Genomic DNA, 16,800 nt, shown 5'->3' on the forward strand with positions numbered 1-16,800 from the left:
CAAACAAAAACTTGTACCTGAATATTCATGGTATTCTTATTGTCAATAGCCAAGAAATGGAAACAATGCTAACGTGTCCACTGCCTGATGAATAAACAAAACGTGGCATATCCATTTATTATTCAGCCATAAAAATAAATGAAATACTGATACACACTCTAACATAGATGAACCCTGAAAACATGGTATGTGAAAGAAGGCAGACAAAAGTCACATACTACATGGTTCTACTTACGTGAAATGTTCAGAACAGGCACACTCACAAAGATACAAACAGAATAGTGGTTTCCAGAAACTCAATGAAAGGGGAATGGGGAATGACTGTTTAATAGATACGGGGTTTCCTTCAGGGTGAAGAAAAAGTTCTCGAGTTAGTGTTGGTGATTGCACTTCACTGTGAAAGTACTGAAGGCTACTGAATTACATGCTTTAAAATGGTTAAAACAGCAAACTAATGTTATGTTTAGTTCATCACCATTTAAAAAATAATTAAATGTCTTTCTAAATTGACAGCTTGTGGTGGATATCCATGAACTATGAATGCTTTGGTTAATGACAACTGTATCTATTCAAATTGTATTTCAAAATGTCAAGCTAAAGCCATTACTTAATTTTATCAAGTTGTACAATACTTTTAGTGAACCTTGGTTCAGAAACTGTATAGACTTTTCAAACTTACTTTTGAAACTAATAGCGTGATGAAAAATGATAAAATGTATGTTCACACTCATTTGCAATCAAACTGGACATCTAAAAAGAGTATAGCCTAAAATCTTTAAATATACCATTCAAGAAGAATATGAAGTTAAACAGAGGGCAAAATACTATGTTACCTGAAGTTCTATATCCTTGGAAACCCCTGAATATCCAAAAAAAAATGTATACCTCTCACAGATCCAGCCTCTATATACAGAGTTTTCGAAATATTAGTAAATCCTCTTTAACCACTCCCAGGAAAGGAAACTGGGGGTAGGCTTTAAATCAAGGGACTGTGTTTCCTTCAGTTCAAAATCAACAAAAACATGGCATATGTCCCTGGGAAAAGGTCTCCATCTACAGGCCTTGAATCCTCTATGGCCACAGGCAGTAGCTGGGATGACTTTGCCCTGACCTCAAGTTCATTTGAAGTGAACCAAGAAAGAACTTTTTGCCCTTGGCAATGTATAATACACCAGGCAGCATTCCTGGAAACATGGAGGAACTATGACGCTGGATCCTTACTTCTAAAGAGAGGAATTCTGGGCACTCACCCATTTGCAGTACCAAAAATCCAGGCTTGGTACATACTCGAGCGTGACCTCTTTGTCATGGATCATTAGAGTTCCCTGTGAAGACAAAGACAGAGCCATCAACATTAACCCTTGGAGAAATGAAGAGACAGGAAGGCACAAGAGAGCCTTTCCAGTCCCCCAAGCTGAAATATTTTACAAAGAGTGAGCTTATTCATGGACAAAAGGAAATGGCTGTTATAAGCCACAGTCTTGGGGCAGTGTCTGCTGGCAGAGCAAGCTTAAGCTTAGGGAAAGGGAGTGGGAGAAGGTGAGATCGGTCTTCAGCCTTGGCTCCTGTGGGTGGGGGGCGCTGTCTTTGGGCAGGTTAGGCCTGGTCTATCCTCCAGAGGTCATATAATCCCAGCAAGTCCCCCACCTGGCTAGGGAGCTAACACACTATCAAGAAGCAAACTCCTTCCTTCTCAGCACAGAGGCACAGGAGCCCTCTCAATTTCCTTCTTTGCCATAGCTAACTCAAATCCCTGTGGTAAGGTAGTAAGGGCTCTTCACTTTGGTGCCTGAAAACTTTTTTTTTTTGGCAATACTGCTGCGTGGCAAAAGCACCAAAAGAAAGAGATACAACACTGAAGACAGGAAGGAAAGAGGACTGTGAAAGCTTCACGGCAGGTCACATCCTTAGAGCAGGAAACTGAGTGGCTGCTGGTGGTGGTGGTGGCGGCGGCGGCAGCGTCACTGGGCTTGGAGCCTTCGGAGTGAGCTGGCCGTGAGAAGTGAGAGCAACTGCTGGCAAGTGAACACTTTGGGAAAGTCTGGCACAGGAACAGGTAGGGAAAAGGGGTTCAACAAGCCTGCAGTTACAGAGCTCCTTTGCCTCTGCATTTTGGACAAGACACGAATTCTTTCACACCAAGAAAAATGAAATAAATTTTGTTTAATAATAAACACTAGACAGCAGATAGGTGTTAGAGCAGAGGGGGAAAAAAATCTCTGCCTAATGACAAAGGACCCTCACCCACACTTGCAAGTGAACTAACCGAGGATGCGACTCTGGAACTAGCCCCTGCGCTGTGTTCATTCTCCGCCCTCTAGGGTCCTCTGTGTCTCCTCAGACAGGGCTCTGAGTTATACAAGGCATTTCTTTGCAATTGGACCTCAGTTTCTTGCTTGAATCCATACATCTGTCAAATAATGCTTTACCTCTCTGCTTTTCACACCAAAAGAGTCAAGAGAAATACACAGAATAAAATTATTGTCTTGTCAAAACCAAAAAAAAAAAAAAAACCTGCCCGCCTACCTAGGTCTTAGAACCTGGTCACTGAGAAACTGTTTTGTGGTTTGCTCTTAAGACCAGAGGATGATGATAACAAAAATTTGCTAACCAACTTGAAGTGCTTACTAAGAGCCAAAGATTAAGTGTGTTGTTATCTTCTTTAACCCCTAAATGATCCCATGATCATTCTCTCCACTTCACAGGTGAGGAAACATGCTCAGAGAGGCAAGGTTACCTAGCTCGTCAAAGGCAGAGTCAGATTAACTTCTAGGGCTGTAGGTAAGTGGCTATAGGCTACATTTGGCAACTCCTGCTCACTCTGAGGGTTAGGTAAGCTGCCCAAGGAGCCAATATAGGAAAGAGAGACAGCTGTGCAGACAGGGAGGGTCAGGGGATTATCACTCTGCCAAGCCCTATCATATGGGAGGTTGGTCAAGATGGTATCCTTCCATCCAGAGGCAGTATGTCATTTAAGTCATTTAAGAGTATGGACTCTCAGTCAAGTTCCCTAAATTTGTATCCTGCCTCCAATCCATGACCTTCAGCAAGGTCCTTAACTTCTCTGAGCTTCAGTTTCCTCTATTTGTAAAGTAGGACTAACAGTATGTATACCTTATAAGGTGGTTATGAAGATGGATTAATTCACTGCAAGTGCTTAGCATGGGATATAGTTAGGCTTAATAAGTGTATTTCTCACTTGCTTGTCAGGGGTTAATATTTCATACCCCATTTCAATCTATTGAAAAGACTTAAGCTTTCATAAGGGCAGGGTCACTGCCTGTCAGAACCTATATTTTTATGACAGCCTTTAGTGTTAGTTTTCAATTGCTGGACCATATCTGATCAACCAGGCTAAATCTTGATGGTCTTTTGTTATCAGTAGTCAGCCCACTGCTTAGTACAGAAAAGGAACTTTATAAGCATTTATAGAATGAAAAAAAAAAGACTTGAATGCATCCAACTATGCCTGGAAGACTGGAGTGCTCAGCACACAGTAGCTCTGGAGGAAGATTCTGCTGTCATAGTGCACATCTGTATACCCGTCCATAAAATATGTGGGATGCTATTTGAACAGTGAACAGTGCCATCAGAACAAGGCACTACTGTGAATCGCAGTCAGTTGCAAACTCTGATTTCACCACTTGGAGGCATCAGTAGATTCAGGAATTCCTAAGGCAAGGAGCACATTCTACTTCTCAGATAACAAATACGGATGGATGTTCCAGGAGCCTCTGAGGACTTTCTGCCAAGGGTAGGGAACTTCCCCTGCTAGGAGTACTCACAGAGTATCAATTGGAGATCATCTTCAACTCATGTTAAAAAGGCCATGTATAATTTTTTTTTTTTCCTGCACTGCAGGGCTTATAGGATCCTAGTTCCCCGGCCAGGGATTAAACCTGTGCCCACTGGAATGGAAGCACAGAGTTCTAACCACTGGACCACCAGGGAATTCCCCATGCACCATCTCTTATTTCTCAGGGTCCTCTATCTACAACTAAGATGGCCCTTTCTTTTCCACCTGCACATGGCTAGATATAAGGCTACCAGAGACCACTGCTAAGGAATACAAAATGGTTGTGAAAGCCACCACTGTTGAAAAACAGCCAACTGTTTGAGTAAAAATAAATAGACACAGAACAAACTCGAATGGTTGACTTATGATCTGATTCCCCAGTTGCTATCATACATCAGCTGCTCAGATATACCAAACACAGGCGTGACATATGCTGTACTCCCCCCATGCCTGTCAAGTCTTTTCTTCAGGTTTCATAGTCAAGATCTGCCAGTGTCTCCTAGGGAAACAACCTGTGGGGAGCTGGGTAGGATGATTTCATCATTGTTTGGTTGTCCACATTTCATTGTCTAATACCTACCATCTTCATTCACACACTAGAAATTTTATTTATCATTTGAATTAGTGGGTTGTTTATTAAGGCTCCTGAAGCAACCCCATGAAGACTGCAAGTCTGATTAACCACATCTAGCTCCTAAAGATGTACCACCATATATTTGAAAGTAAAACCAAAGATACCCATGCCCTTTCTCAGTCATTGGAGATTAGGCTTAAATTAGATTAAAACCTACTTGAATTCTCCTAAGCTGAAAGCCCTCACTTGACAAAATCACACAGATGCATTCCTAAGTATATCTTAATGTGAAGCTGCAAGGATTGAGAGACAATCAAACTTTTGAACAGCAAACCGAGTCCTTGTTCTCCACCTCAGGGACACTGGAGAGTACCATAATCTGTGCCTGAGGGCTGCTAAATTCAACATGCACATTTCCATTTCCCATTTCATCTGCTGCTTTTGCAAACTTGATAACTCCATTTTGTGACCTGTGAAAAGAACCTAGGTCGGAGAATTGAGACTCTACCTTAAGTTTTAGCTGATTTATAACTAAACCCAAGGATTCTTAAGGTACTAGGAGGTATAGGAGAAAATGGAAATGAAAGAACATTTCTGGCAGCAGCTCTGCGTCTTTGTTGAAGATCTCCCCCAAGCACAGTCACAATTCTACTTTGTACTGAGAATACGGCTGCTGTGTGACATAACAAGTCATCCCATTCAAGAACGGAGAGAGACAGGCAGGATCAAAGGCAGGGGGAAAGTATGTGAGCCTTGTGAATACAACTTACACTGAAAAATCAGCAAGCCCTCTTTGTAGATTTGTGCTTCTTCCAAGCACAGGATGGGAGAATCAGGTTACTGGTGGTAGAAAACTGGTACTATCAGAGATAGTAATCTTTATTCACAAAGCAATTATAGTTTACAAAGGCATTCTTCACGAATGTCATCTTGATCGATCCTTGCAAATAGGGGATATATAAAATCTATTTCCACATGGGAAAGTATGACTGAGATACAGAGCAGCCTATTCAGAATTATAGAGCTAGTTAGCAATATACATGGGACCAAACAGCAGGTTTTCTTTTCACCATCTTGCTTTTCTTTGTTTTTAAACTTCCAGAGTGTCAGCTAACTCTTAACACTTGCCACACCACCGAGGTGGCTTCTAATGAAAAAGTGCATAAGCTAGCGTCTAAAGAAATTCACAGGCAATGGCACCCCAGGAATTTTTAGAGAAACTGTCACAAAGATCCTGATAGTGTTGCCGGTCCTCCAAACTGGCCTGCTCAAGGTATTCTTATTGTGCTTAAAGCACCTATGATTACTTTAGGCGCTGTGTCTAAGACAAAGATGGCTGCTAACTGGTACTCTACAAAGAATTTCAATAACAACAATCAAATGGATCTGCAGAAATAATAAATCAGGAGGAACAAAATAACAGGCTTAACACAGATGTACAGTCATCTCTTGATAACCATCGGAGACTGGTTCTGGAACCCCACAGATACTACAATCCAAGGATGCTGCAGCCTGGCACAAATGGTGTAGTAGAGCTGGCCCTCTGTCTACGGATGCAGACCTGTGCATGTGGAGGGCTGCTCATATGTCATTCCCCCCAGCATAAAAGAGAAGCTTTTTGTAGAAATCTTTTGCAAACCACCTAGACTCATTCTTTCCGGTACAAGGATATGTAACAGCTCAAACATCTAGTAAAACTAAGTATTCTCAAAGGCCAAAACCAAAACGAGGCAGAAAGAGGAAAGGACAGGAAGGAAGGAGAAGCCAAGAATCCTGATGAAACTACACAGAATGCTTTGTGACAACCTTAGCTTGGTCCACTGACTCCCAGGTACCTTCTGCTTAGAATGGCCTTTCACCTGACAGGAGCCGACTTGCCCTCTGAGCGAGCACGAGGTGAGGTCCTGAAGAGAACTCTGCTAGAAACAGAATCGAACTTGAGGGTCTAAATAAGACTGAGGAGCAAGGAGACAATGCCCTCTGAGCAGCGACTTATCTTGATACCTTTTCTTGTCCAGACAAAAGCACAACAAACGTTTTCTAAAATGCTCCTTAATAACACTATTTTACTACCTGACTAATTTATCTGTCATTTCCTAAAAGGAAACAATTTGTATCACACTAAAACTAAAATCTTATTTGTGTTCTCTGAAGCCGTATGGCTGGACTGTGTTTCACTGAGCCCTTCGACCAGGCTCAGCCTCAGTGAAAGTAAGGTCTCAAGATGAACTCTGCTCCAGGAACACAACACAGGTCCCAGCACAGGCATTTGGTGCTGTGAATATAAACCGCCCACTCCAGCACCACTCCCTGACATTCTTCTGTGGATTTTAAAGTGAGATCCCAGTTCCTCCAGAGAATGCCTCTGTCCTTGTCAAAGAAAATCAGTGATCTGCAGTTTTGGAGATGATGTCATACTTGGCTCCAGGAAGACTTAGGAAGAAATCAACTCGTCTACCAGGGAATATATGAGACTCTCCCATTCTAAGTCATCTGAGGCAAAAACAAAGAGGCAAAGTATAAACAAACAAATAAATGAAAAATCAAATAAATTAAATGATCAAAACAGCCAAAGTCTTTTCTTTCCTTGTTAGAAGATGAGGCTTGTTACTGCCAGGCAGATGGGGCACTCAGCAAATTCCTTCACCACAAAGAAACGATTTACAAGCTCCAGCTAACAGTACTGAGAATAATCAACAACTACGAACCACTAAGATGCAAATCATTTTTGAAACTTTCAGTTTGTTATAATTTTGCATGGTTTACAACAACATTTCAGCCAATATTTATAAAGACCTCAGTTAAGATTTCCCTGGTTAATCAATTATTAATTTCCAAATAAAGATATGACTTAGATCTTTGTGGAAGAGGATATCAGGTTCGAACATAGCTTACTGATGCTCAGAATTCCTTTCAGAATTCAGGCTTCCTTAACCTCCATTTTATTCTTTCATATTCCGAGATAACTACTGTTCTAGTTCCCCTGGCTCTTTTCTTCTGGGAAAAGAGGACCTTAAATTCGACACATACTCAAGCTTCGTTGTCTAGGTCTCTAAACAGAGTCACTGTAGGGGAAGAAAAAGGAAGTTTCTAAAATCACTGGAAAACATCAAGCTTATTTTGTTTGCTGAATAATATTCAAACCATTTCTCTCATTTCTTTTTCTTTCAGAGCTGACAACTGGAGGTAGCAGGAACAGCCAAGAGAATAGATAAAAGCCCTAAGACACCGCACAGGCCACACAGCTGAGCCACCACAAAAGCCGTACAATGTTCCCCAGGCGTCCCCCAAAGAATCAGCAGCAGCTATTCTTCCGGCCTCACCAATGAAAAGAGATTATTTCTCCTGGCTCTTTATCTCCTACCTCCCACCCAAAGAACCTTAGCTCTCTCAAAAGCAGTCTCTATTAGCCTCTCTGGCTTCAATGTCCTGGGCTCAGACATTTCAGAGAACCCAATTGACATACTTTCTGCAGAAACAGGATCTTGAAAAGATGAATAAAATACAAACCTGCCAGATTTCTGAACATTGTTCAACTGCAGGGAAGCAACCACCCACCATTCTTTATTTCTTAGTCAATAAGCCACAGACCCAGTGCCACAATGACAGAAGCAACAAGACCAACAATGCAAGCTTCAAGTCAGAGAAGGTTCACTGGGACAGGATCCTTCACTCTTTTAGATCTATTCCTTCTCACACACAAATAACACAGAATTATCAAACTTCAGCCCCCAATAATAAGGGATGGCTTTTCACATGGAAGATGTGCCCATGTTAAATTGGTCCATACTGAGGAAGCAACATCTGCTGAGCTGTAGTATCATGGCTGCTACCGCAGCAGATAAGTCTAGAGGATAAGGGAATGAATGATCTCTGCACGGGGCAGAAATCCAGGATCCTGGGAGGAGACAAAGCCAGGAAGTCTCTAACACTATCCCAGCTAGAGGTACTATCAAGTGCTACAAAGGAACAGCCTCTGGCCATCAAGAAACCCTCCTGCTCAAACCTGTATGCTTTAGAAATCTAACACACACTTAACCTTTAGATGGCTTGAAATATTCTCAAGACCTAAGGATACACCTTAGAAATAGATTTAAGGGCCTAGATCTGATAGATAGAGTGCCTGATGAACTATGGAATGAGGTTCGTGACATTGTACAGGAGACAGGGATCAAGACCATCCCCATGGAAAAGAAATGCAAAAAAGCAAAATGGCTGTCTGGGGAGGCCTTACAAATAGCTGTGAAAAGAAGAGAAGCGAAAAGCAAAGGAGAAAAGGAAAGATATAAGCATCTGAATGCAGAGTTCCAAAGAATAGCAAGGAGAGATAAGAAAGGCTTCTTCAGCGATCAATGCAAAGAAATAGAGGAAAACAACAGAATGGGAAAGACTAGGGATCTCTTCAAGAAAATCAGAGATACCAAAGGAACATTTGCATGCAAAGATGGGCTCGATAAAGGACAGAAATGGTATGGACCTAACAGAAGCAGAAGACATTAAGAAGAGATGGCAAGAATACACAGAAGAACTGTACAAAAAAGATCTTCACGACCCAGATAATCACGATGGTGTGATCACTGACCTAGAGCCAGACATCCTGGAATGTGAAGTCAAGTGGGCCTTAGAAAGCATCACTACGAACAAAGCTAGTGGAGGTGATGGAATTCCAGTTGAGCTATTTCAAATCCTGAAAGATGATGCTGTGAAAGTGCTGCACTCAATATGCCAGCAAATTTGGAAAACTCAGCAGTGCCCACAGGACTGGAAAAGGTCCGTTTTCATTCCAATCCCAAAGAAAGGCAATGCCAAAGAATGCTCAAACTACCGCACCATTGCACTCATCTCACACGCTAGTAAAGTAATGCTCCAAATTCTCCAAGCCAGGCTTCAGCAATATGTGAACCGTGAACTTCCTGATGTTCAAGCTGGTTTTAGAAAAGGCAGAGGAACCAGAGATCAAACTGCCAACATTCGGTGGATCATGGAAAAAGCAAGAGAGTTCCAGAAAAGCATCTATTTTTGCTTTATTGACTATGCCAAAGCCTTTGACTGTGTGGATCACAATAAACTGTGGAAAATTCTGAAAGAGATGGGAATATCAGACCACCTGACCTGCCTCTTGAGAAACCTGTATGCAGGTCAGGAAGCAACAGTTAGAACTGGACATGGAACAACAGACTGGTTCCAAATAGGAAAAGGAGTACATCAAGGCTGTATATTGTCACCCTGCTTATTTAACTTATATGCAGAGTACATCAAGAGAAACGCTGGGCTGGAAGAAACACAAGCTGGAATCAAGATTGCTGGGAGAAATATCAATAACCTCAGATATGCAGATGACACTACCCTTATGGGAGAAAGTGAAGAGGAACTAAAAAGCCTCTTGATGGAAGTGAAAGTGGAGAGTGAAAAAGTTGGCTTAAAGCTCAACATTCAGAAAACGAAGATCGTGGCATCCGGTCCCATCACTTCATGGGAAATAGATGGGGAAACAGTGGAAACACTGTCAGACTTTATTTTTGGGGGCTCCAAAATCACTACAGATGGTGACTGCAGCCATGAAATTAAAAGACGCTTACTCCTTGGAAGGAAAGTTATGACCAACCTAGAGAGCATATTCAAAAGCAGAGACATTACTCTGCCAACAAAGATTCGTCTAGTCAAGGCTATGGTTTTTCCTGTGGTCACGTATGGATGTGAGAGTCGGACTATGAAGAAGGCTGAGCGCCGAAGAATTGATGCTTTTGAACTGTGGTGTTGGAGAAGACTCTTTGGAGTCCCTTGGACGCAAGAAGATCCAACCAGTCCATTCTGAAGGAGATCAGCCCTATGATTTCTTTGGAAGGAATGATGCTAAAGCTGAAACTCCAGTACTTTGGCCACCTCATGCAAAGAGTTGACTCATTGGAAAACACTCTGATGCTGGGAGGGATTGGGGGCAAGAGGAGAAGGGGACGACAGAGGATGAGATGCCTGGATGGCATCACTGACTCGATGGACGTGAGTCTCAGTGAACTCTGGGAGTTGGTGATGGACAGGGAGGCCTGGCGTGCTACGATTCACGGGGTTGCAAAGAGTCAGACATGACTGAGCGACTGATCTGATCTGATCTGAAGGATACACCATCTAGTATATTAAAAGGCATCCCTTTTATTTGTTTGACGATCACCAGAATAACCAAGATAAGTGATCATATAAATAAAAATTTCTTTTTAAGAAAAACTGGGGGAAAAACATATTAAATAGGGGAGAGGTTTGAGCAGTGTCAGGAAGCATCCTGAAGTTTCCAGCACACAGAAGAGCAGGCATGTCTAGATTTTTTAGGATAGTTCCGACTTTGTGTTTTGTCCTGTCAAAAGGCAGTGCACACCAGTTTGAAGTTTAGGAAGGTAGTCAACATTACAACACAGCTGGCTCCTCTCCAAAATATTGCAGTTCAGTATACTGAGATTATTTCTTTTTGTGGGAAGAGTTCTAGGGTTTTACAGATTAAAAATGCCTTTAACCTTTTCCCTACTGCCTCCTCATCCCCCAGAATCCTACTGCCTCCACATCCCCCAGAATCTGTAGCCAGAACAGGCTATATTTTCATTATTCAAGAGCAGCTATTTCCTCACAGCAGATGAAATATGGGGGGTTCAGTAGTGAACAAAATCTAGCAATGCTCTCATAAAGATTTTTTTTATGATAATTTTTCAAAACAAACAAACAAACAACAAACAAGTATCATTTTAAACAAATAAGGAGCATATATCTTGACCTGAAATTCTTATCAGGAGAAACACACACTGGAAAGTGTTTTTTATTATTGCCAGAAGTGAAGAGAGACAAATGGAGTAAGAGAGTTTATGCTAAGAGGTCAACTGTGTGACACAGTTCACCACATATAAAATGCACTGTGAGCAGCACATACAATGGACAAAGCTGGATGTTACCCATAGAGGAGAAATTGATAAACCACACTTACGTGAGAGAGCCAGCAATAAGTAGGATCAAGGCATATCTATCTATATATAGATAGATATAGATAACAGGAGCCTGGCAGAAATGCTATTGCCTTCAGGGAAGGAGCATTCTATTTCCGCCCTCTATAAATCGTACAGTTTACAAACAATAAGTCATAGAACAACTCATACAGAAAGGCTATACCCAAAGCTGCCTAGTTAAAATATGGTCTTTATCATCCTCTAACTTCTCTAGCTTCTGAATTCAAATATTAGACACTAATATCAACAGTCTATGCCACAGTGTCTATTTAGCTACTATGTGTCTATTTAGTGTTTATTTAGCTAGTATTTAGTGTCTATTTAGCTACTATTTAGACACTAATATCAGCACTGTCTATTCCACAGTGTCTATTTAGCTACTAGTCCTCAGTCTATGTGACATTTTAAAAAATACAAAAACAGAAGTGTACATTTTAATATTTTATTTATATATTTTATTATTGTTTAATATTTTTATTAGGATAATTTTATTACTGTGATAATTATTTTATTATTAGTATTTTATTATTCATAATTTTTTAATTATTAGGATAAAGTTTGAAAAAATAGGTTTCATACATGACCTAAAAGAATTTGGAATCTGGTTCTTAGCCTGGAAAATTACTAGAATCAGAGTAGTCTCCCAATGACTATTTGCTTCCTTTTTCTTGGAAGCAAATCCTTGATTTTTAACTGGGTACACAGCTGCCTGGAATAAGAATTTTCTCAACCTCCCTGCAGTTAAGTAAAGCTGTAACTAAATTCGAATAAACTGGACATAAGCAGAAATAGTACTCGCAGAGTTCAGGAAGCATTCATTCTTAAAGGAATGTCCATTTTCATCCTTTCGTCTTTACCATTGGTCGGCAAGTCAAAGTGATGGCCAACATCCAAGGTGCCACCTTGGACAATCAGGTCGCAGCCACACATTGAGGATGATAGGGTTACACGATGAAAAGAGCCCGAATCCTTGACGATCATACCACCCTAAGAACACCTGGATGGCTTAGATTTCGTTTATGTTAAAGAGAAATAAATCATCTCAATTTAAGCCATAGTTAATTCTAGTTTTGTGAGCGAGTTTTTTGGTGAGTTTTGTCACTCACCAAATCTAATCCTAACTTATCTAGATGCTTTTGGAGATTATTGGTGATAGGCAGAGGGAGGTATTATTCTGCCCCAAAGACTAAGACTTAAAAAAAAGGTGAAAACTAGTTAAATAGTGGAACAAAAGATATAAAAACTAACAATGAAAAAAACCACATGTTTATATTCTGCCAGGCACCAGTACTGAATCTCCATCAGTAACCTAGAGATCCTGCTGTCAACTTCACACTCAACAAGCATCTGCACCTCTCCCTTCCCAATGCCTTCCTTTTACAGATGTTTACTTTCTGTTCAAGGTATTACTGTTCTTCTAACCTCTGAGAGGCCTCTAAATCTGCTCTCTCTTGTCCCTCTGTCCAATATCCAGTGTTACCAAACCTTAAAGAGTCTTCTTTCAAGCCTGACATTTTCATTACATACCTGCTCCCACCCCCTAGTGGAAGCCATCATCTCCTCACATCTCAATTTCTGCTTCAGATTCTAACAGACTTTTTACTCTGCAGTTTCTCCCCTCTAGTCAAGTCTATATTCTATTACAAGAGTTTCCCTATAGTGTCATTCCTGTGGTTCCCTTGTGTTTTTAAAGACTAAATGTAAGGCCCTTGACAACCTACTTTGCACTTTCCAAGCTCTTCCTTTCACTATTTCCTGGAGTACGACAAACAAGATGTGGTGACCTCTATTAGAACAACAATACTATATTACTGTCTGCTACCAAACATAATAGGGTAGAAACCTAACAGAAGTACCAGAATCTGGCAGGTCAAGAGGCTACTCAAGCTGGAAGGATAAGAGCCCTCTAACTGTGCAGAAAGATCACTAAAGGCTTATGAAGAAGGAACAGTCAGAAACCCCACTTTCAGTGTGCATTACCATACAGAAACAAATATTTAGCACATTATACGCTGCCAGTTCAGTTCAGTCATTAAGTTGTGTCCAACTGTGACCCCATGGACTGCAGCACACCAGGCTTCCCTGCCCGTCACCAACTTCCGGAGCCTGCTCAAATTCATGTCCATCAAGTCGGTGATGTCATCCAATCATCTCATCCTCTGTCGTCCCCTTCTCCTCCTGCCTTCAATCTTTCCCAGCATCAGGGTCTTTTCCAATGAGTCAGTTCTTTGCATGAGGTAGCCAAAGTACTGGAGCTTCAGCTTCAGCATCAGTCCTTCCAATGAACATTCAGGACTGATTTCCTTTAGGATTGACTGGTGTGATCTCCTTGCAGTCCAAGGGACTTTCAAGAGTCTTCTCCAACACAGTTCAAAAGCATCAATTTTTCAGTGCTCAGCCTTCTTTATGGTCCAACTCTCACATCCATATATTGGAAAAACCAAAGCTTTGACTAGACAGACCTTTGTTGGCAAAGTCATGTCTCTGCTTTTTAATATGCTGTCTAGGTTGATCATGGCTTTTCTTCCAAGGAGCAAGTGTCTTTTAATTTCATGGCTGCAGTCACCCTCTGCAGTGATTTTGGAGCCCAAGAAAATAAAGTCTGTCACTGTTTCCATTGTTTCCCCATTTATTTGCCACAAAGTGATGGGACTGGATGCCACAATCTTAGTTTTTTGAATGCTGGGTTTTAAGCCAGCTTTTTCACTCTCCTCTCTCACCTTCATGAAGAGGCTCTTTAGTTCCTCTTTGTTTTCTGCCATAAGCGTGGTATCATCTGCAAATCTGAGGTTACTGATATTTCTCCCAACAATCTTGATTTTGAGGCTCAGTACTATCTTGAAATTACCAAAGCACATGCCTGACAACAGAGTCCCATTCATACCAAGTACTCAAGAGACACAAGAGGCACTTTCCTAGGCAAGGCACTCAGACTCATGTTCTCTGACCTTAAAGAGGTCCAGCTAAGCTTAGAAATATGATAGGAATAAGCTCAAATGTTTCTATGAGCTGTCTTCCAGTTCATAGTGAATTCATGCATTGCTCTGGATTCACAGTGCACAAGAATCAAGTTAAAGAAGAAGAAAGAAAAACACCTTTACTCTATATCTTTAAACTAAGATACCTCAGGAATTATTAAAGAAAAAAAAAAAAGTTGACTCTGAGCAGGAGAACCTGTAAGGAATGAAAAGAAGAAACCTGACTGCTCAACTGCAATTTCTGGATATGCTCAAAACCAAGTAACAAAGGCTGATCCATGTCCAAGGCAGCAAGTGCTTAAAACACAAAAAACAATCCACAGTCCAAGGGAAAATTCAAAATGGCAGTGTGAATGCCCAAGGTATCTAAGAACTTTAACCTGATCATTGGAACTGTGAGTATTCTGTGTTTTCAATACCACACCACTCCAATATGGAGCCTAATCCATTAGGAGAAAGCTCTTGAAAAACAACAACAACAACAAAATGCTCTAGCATTTCCACTCCTAGACATAAACCCAAGAGAACTGAAATTTGTTTATACAAAAATCTGTACATAAATGTTCATTTATAACACAAATGAACTTATCTATGCAACAAAAACAGACTCACACACACAGAGAGCAGACTTGTGGCTGCAGGAGTGGGGGGAGGATGGACTGAGAGTGTGAGGTTAGCAGATGCAAATTCTTATATATTGAACGGATAAACAACAAGGTCCTACTGAACAGCACAGGGAACTCTATTCAATACACCATAATGGCAAATAATATGAAAATGTATATATAATAGAATCACTTTGCTGTACAGCAGAAACTGACACAACACTGCAAATCAACTATATGTCAATTAAACAAATTTTAAGAAGCTATACCACATTCTGAATCTGTGAATAATGTTATTGTGGGGAAGTTTATCCTAAGCCAGGAGTACTTTTTGTAATGAAACTACAATAATCAATTCTTTCACTGGTCCTGTACATGAATTTGAATACTTGTTTTAATAAAAATGCTATTTGATATTTTATTTTTGAGATTATAATCCTGGAATAATCACTGAAACTGTTAAATTTCTTTGCTTTCTTTAAAAAAAAAAGGGGGGGGGGGCGGCGATTCTCTTTCCTGAGAGATAATTCTTGGGAAACACCAGGTCATATTCAGGTAGTATACTTGTTTTCAGCATTTCAAAAATTCTAATAGATATCCCATATATATCTACCTTAAGACTGTGTGTTAGTCACTTAGTCATGTCTGACTCTTTGCGACCCCATGGACTGTATAGCCTACCAGGCCCTCGGTCCATAGGATTTTCCAGGCAAGCATACTGGAGTGGGTTGCCATTTTCTTCTCCTTATTCACCTTAAGACTAGACAGGGTGAATAAGGTGTCCTGTTGCTTTTCTACTTCTACCCGACTATGTATGTATCAGGAACCAACAATTTACAAAAGAAAAAAGTAGTAATCAAATATAAAAACATTCTATTTCACTAATAACCTAAGACAAAATTAAATCATTCCCTTATTTGCTACACTGGTAATGTATCTAAAAAATTATGAAATATTCCAAACACATAGAAAAGTAGATAATACAATAACAAATATTCATGTACCACTACTCAATACAAATATTTTGTTATTAACACTTTGCACCCACTGGGACATGGGAAAGACAGGTACTCTCAAATACTGTTGGTAAAAAAAATAAATAAATAAATTGGGAAATTTCTGGGTGGCAATTTGACTACATTTATTAAGTCATAAAATATGCTAACCTCTTAATCTGGCAAGTCTACTTGGGGGAATTAACTTAAAGAAATAATTAAGGATGTGTGACTATTTAGCCACAAGAACATTCATCATAGCATTCCTTAATAAAATAAAGAAGCAATCTCAAAATATCAAATGAAGAACTAGTTAAATCATGGTAACCTATACTATGGAGCATTATAAAGTCATTAAATTGATGTGCGAAAAATGTATTTAATGGCAAGGAAGGAGGTCCACAATACTTGAAGTGAAAATGTTATAAAATCAAGTGCTCAAGATTATCCTACAGAAGGAATGGCAACCCACTCCAGTATTCTTGCCTGGGAAGTTGCATGAACAGAGGAGCCTGGCAGACTACAGTCTATGGGGTCACAACTTAGCAACTAAACAACAAGATAATCCTACTTTGCAAATACAAAGGTTATAGACGACATGTGCACAGGAAAATTCGGAAGGGCACACATCAAAATAACAGTAATAATCTATTCAATGATTATAGACTATTATTCACTAATATAGACAGCATTCTGAGCAAAAAAAAACAAAAAAAAAAACCAACAAAAAAAAACACAAAAAAATACCTTAACACTTTTAAAACAGAAATCATACAATGTATGTTCTAAGATCACAACAGAATAAAACTAGAAATCAATAACAGAAAGACAGCTGTAAAGTCTCCAAATATTTGGAGATTAAATAA

General features: G+C 40.2%; 1 protein-coding gene across 4 annotated transcripts in view; it reads right to left on the reverse strand.

The window, feature by feature from the left end:
* Positions 1–16,800, reverse strand: part of RBM6 (RNA binding motif protein 6) — an 89,739-nt gene that overhangs the window by 17,666 nt on the left and 55,273 nt on the right. For 3 of the 4 annotated variants that reach the window (XM_070359901.1, XM_070359902.1, XM_070359903.1), the window contains one exon: positions 1,251–1,325. In XM_070359901.1, the coding sequence (XP_070216002.1) occupies positions 1,251–1,325 (75 nt within the window). Of the gene's footprint in view, positions 1–1,250; positions 1,326–2,266; positions 2,434–16,800 lie in introns of all 4 variants that reach the window. The other variant, XM_070359904.1, reaches the window with a different exon arrangement.

The sequence above is a fragment of the Bos mutus genome, chromosome 22 (assembly GCF_027580195.1).
Source record: "Bos mutus isolate GX-2022 chromosome 22, NWIPB_WYAK_1.1, whole genome shotgun sequence".
Lineage (NCBI taxonomy): Eukaryota > Metazoa > Chordata > Mammalia > Artiodactyla > Bovidae > Bos > Bos mutus.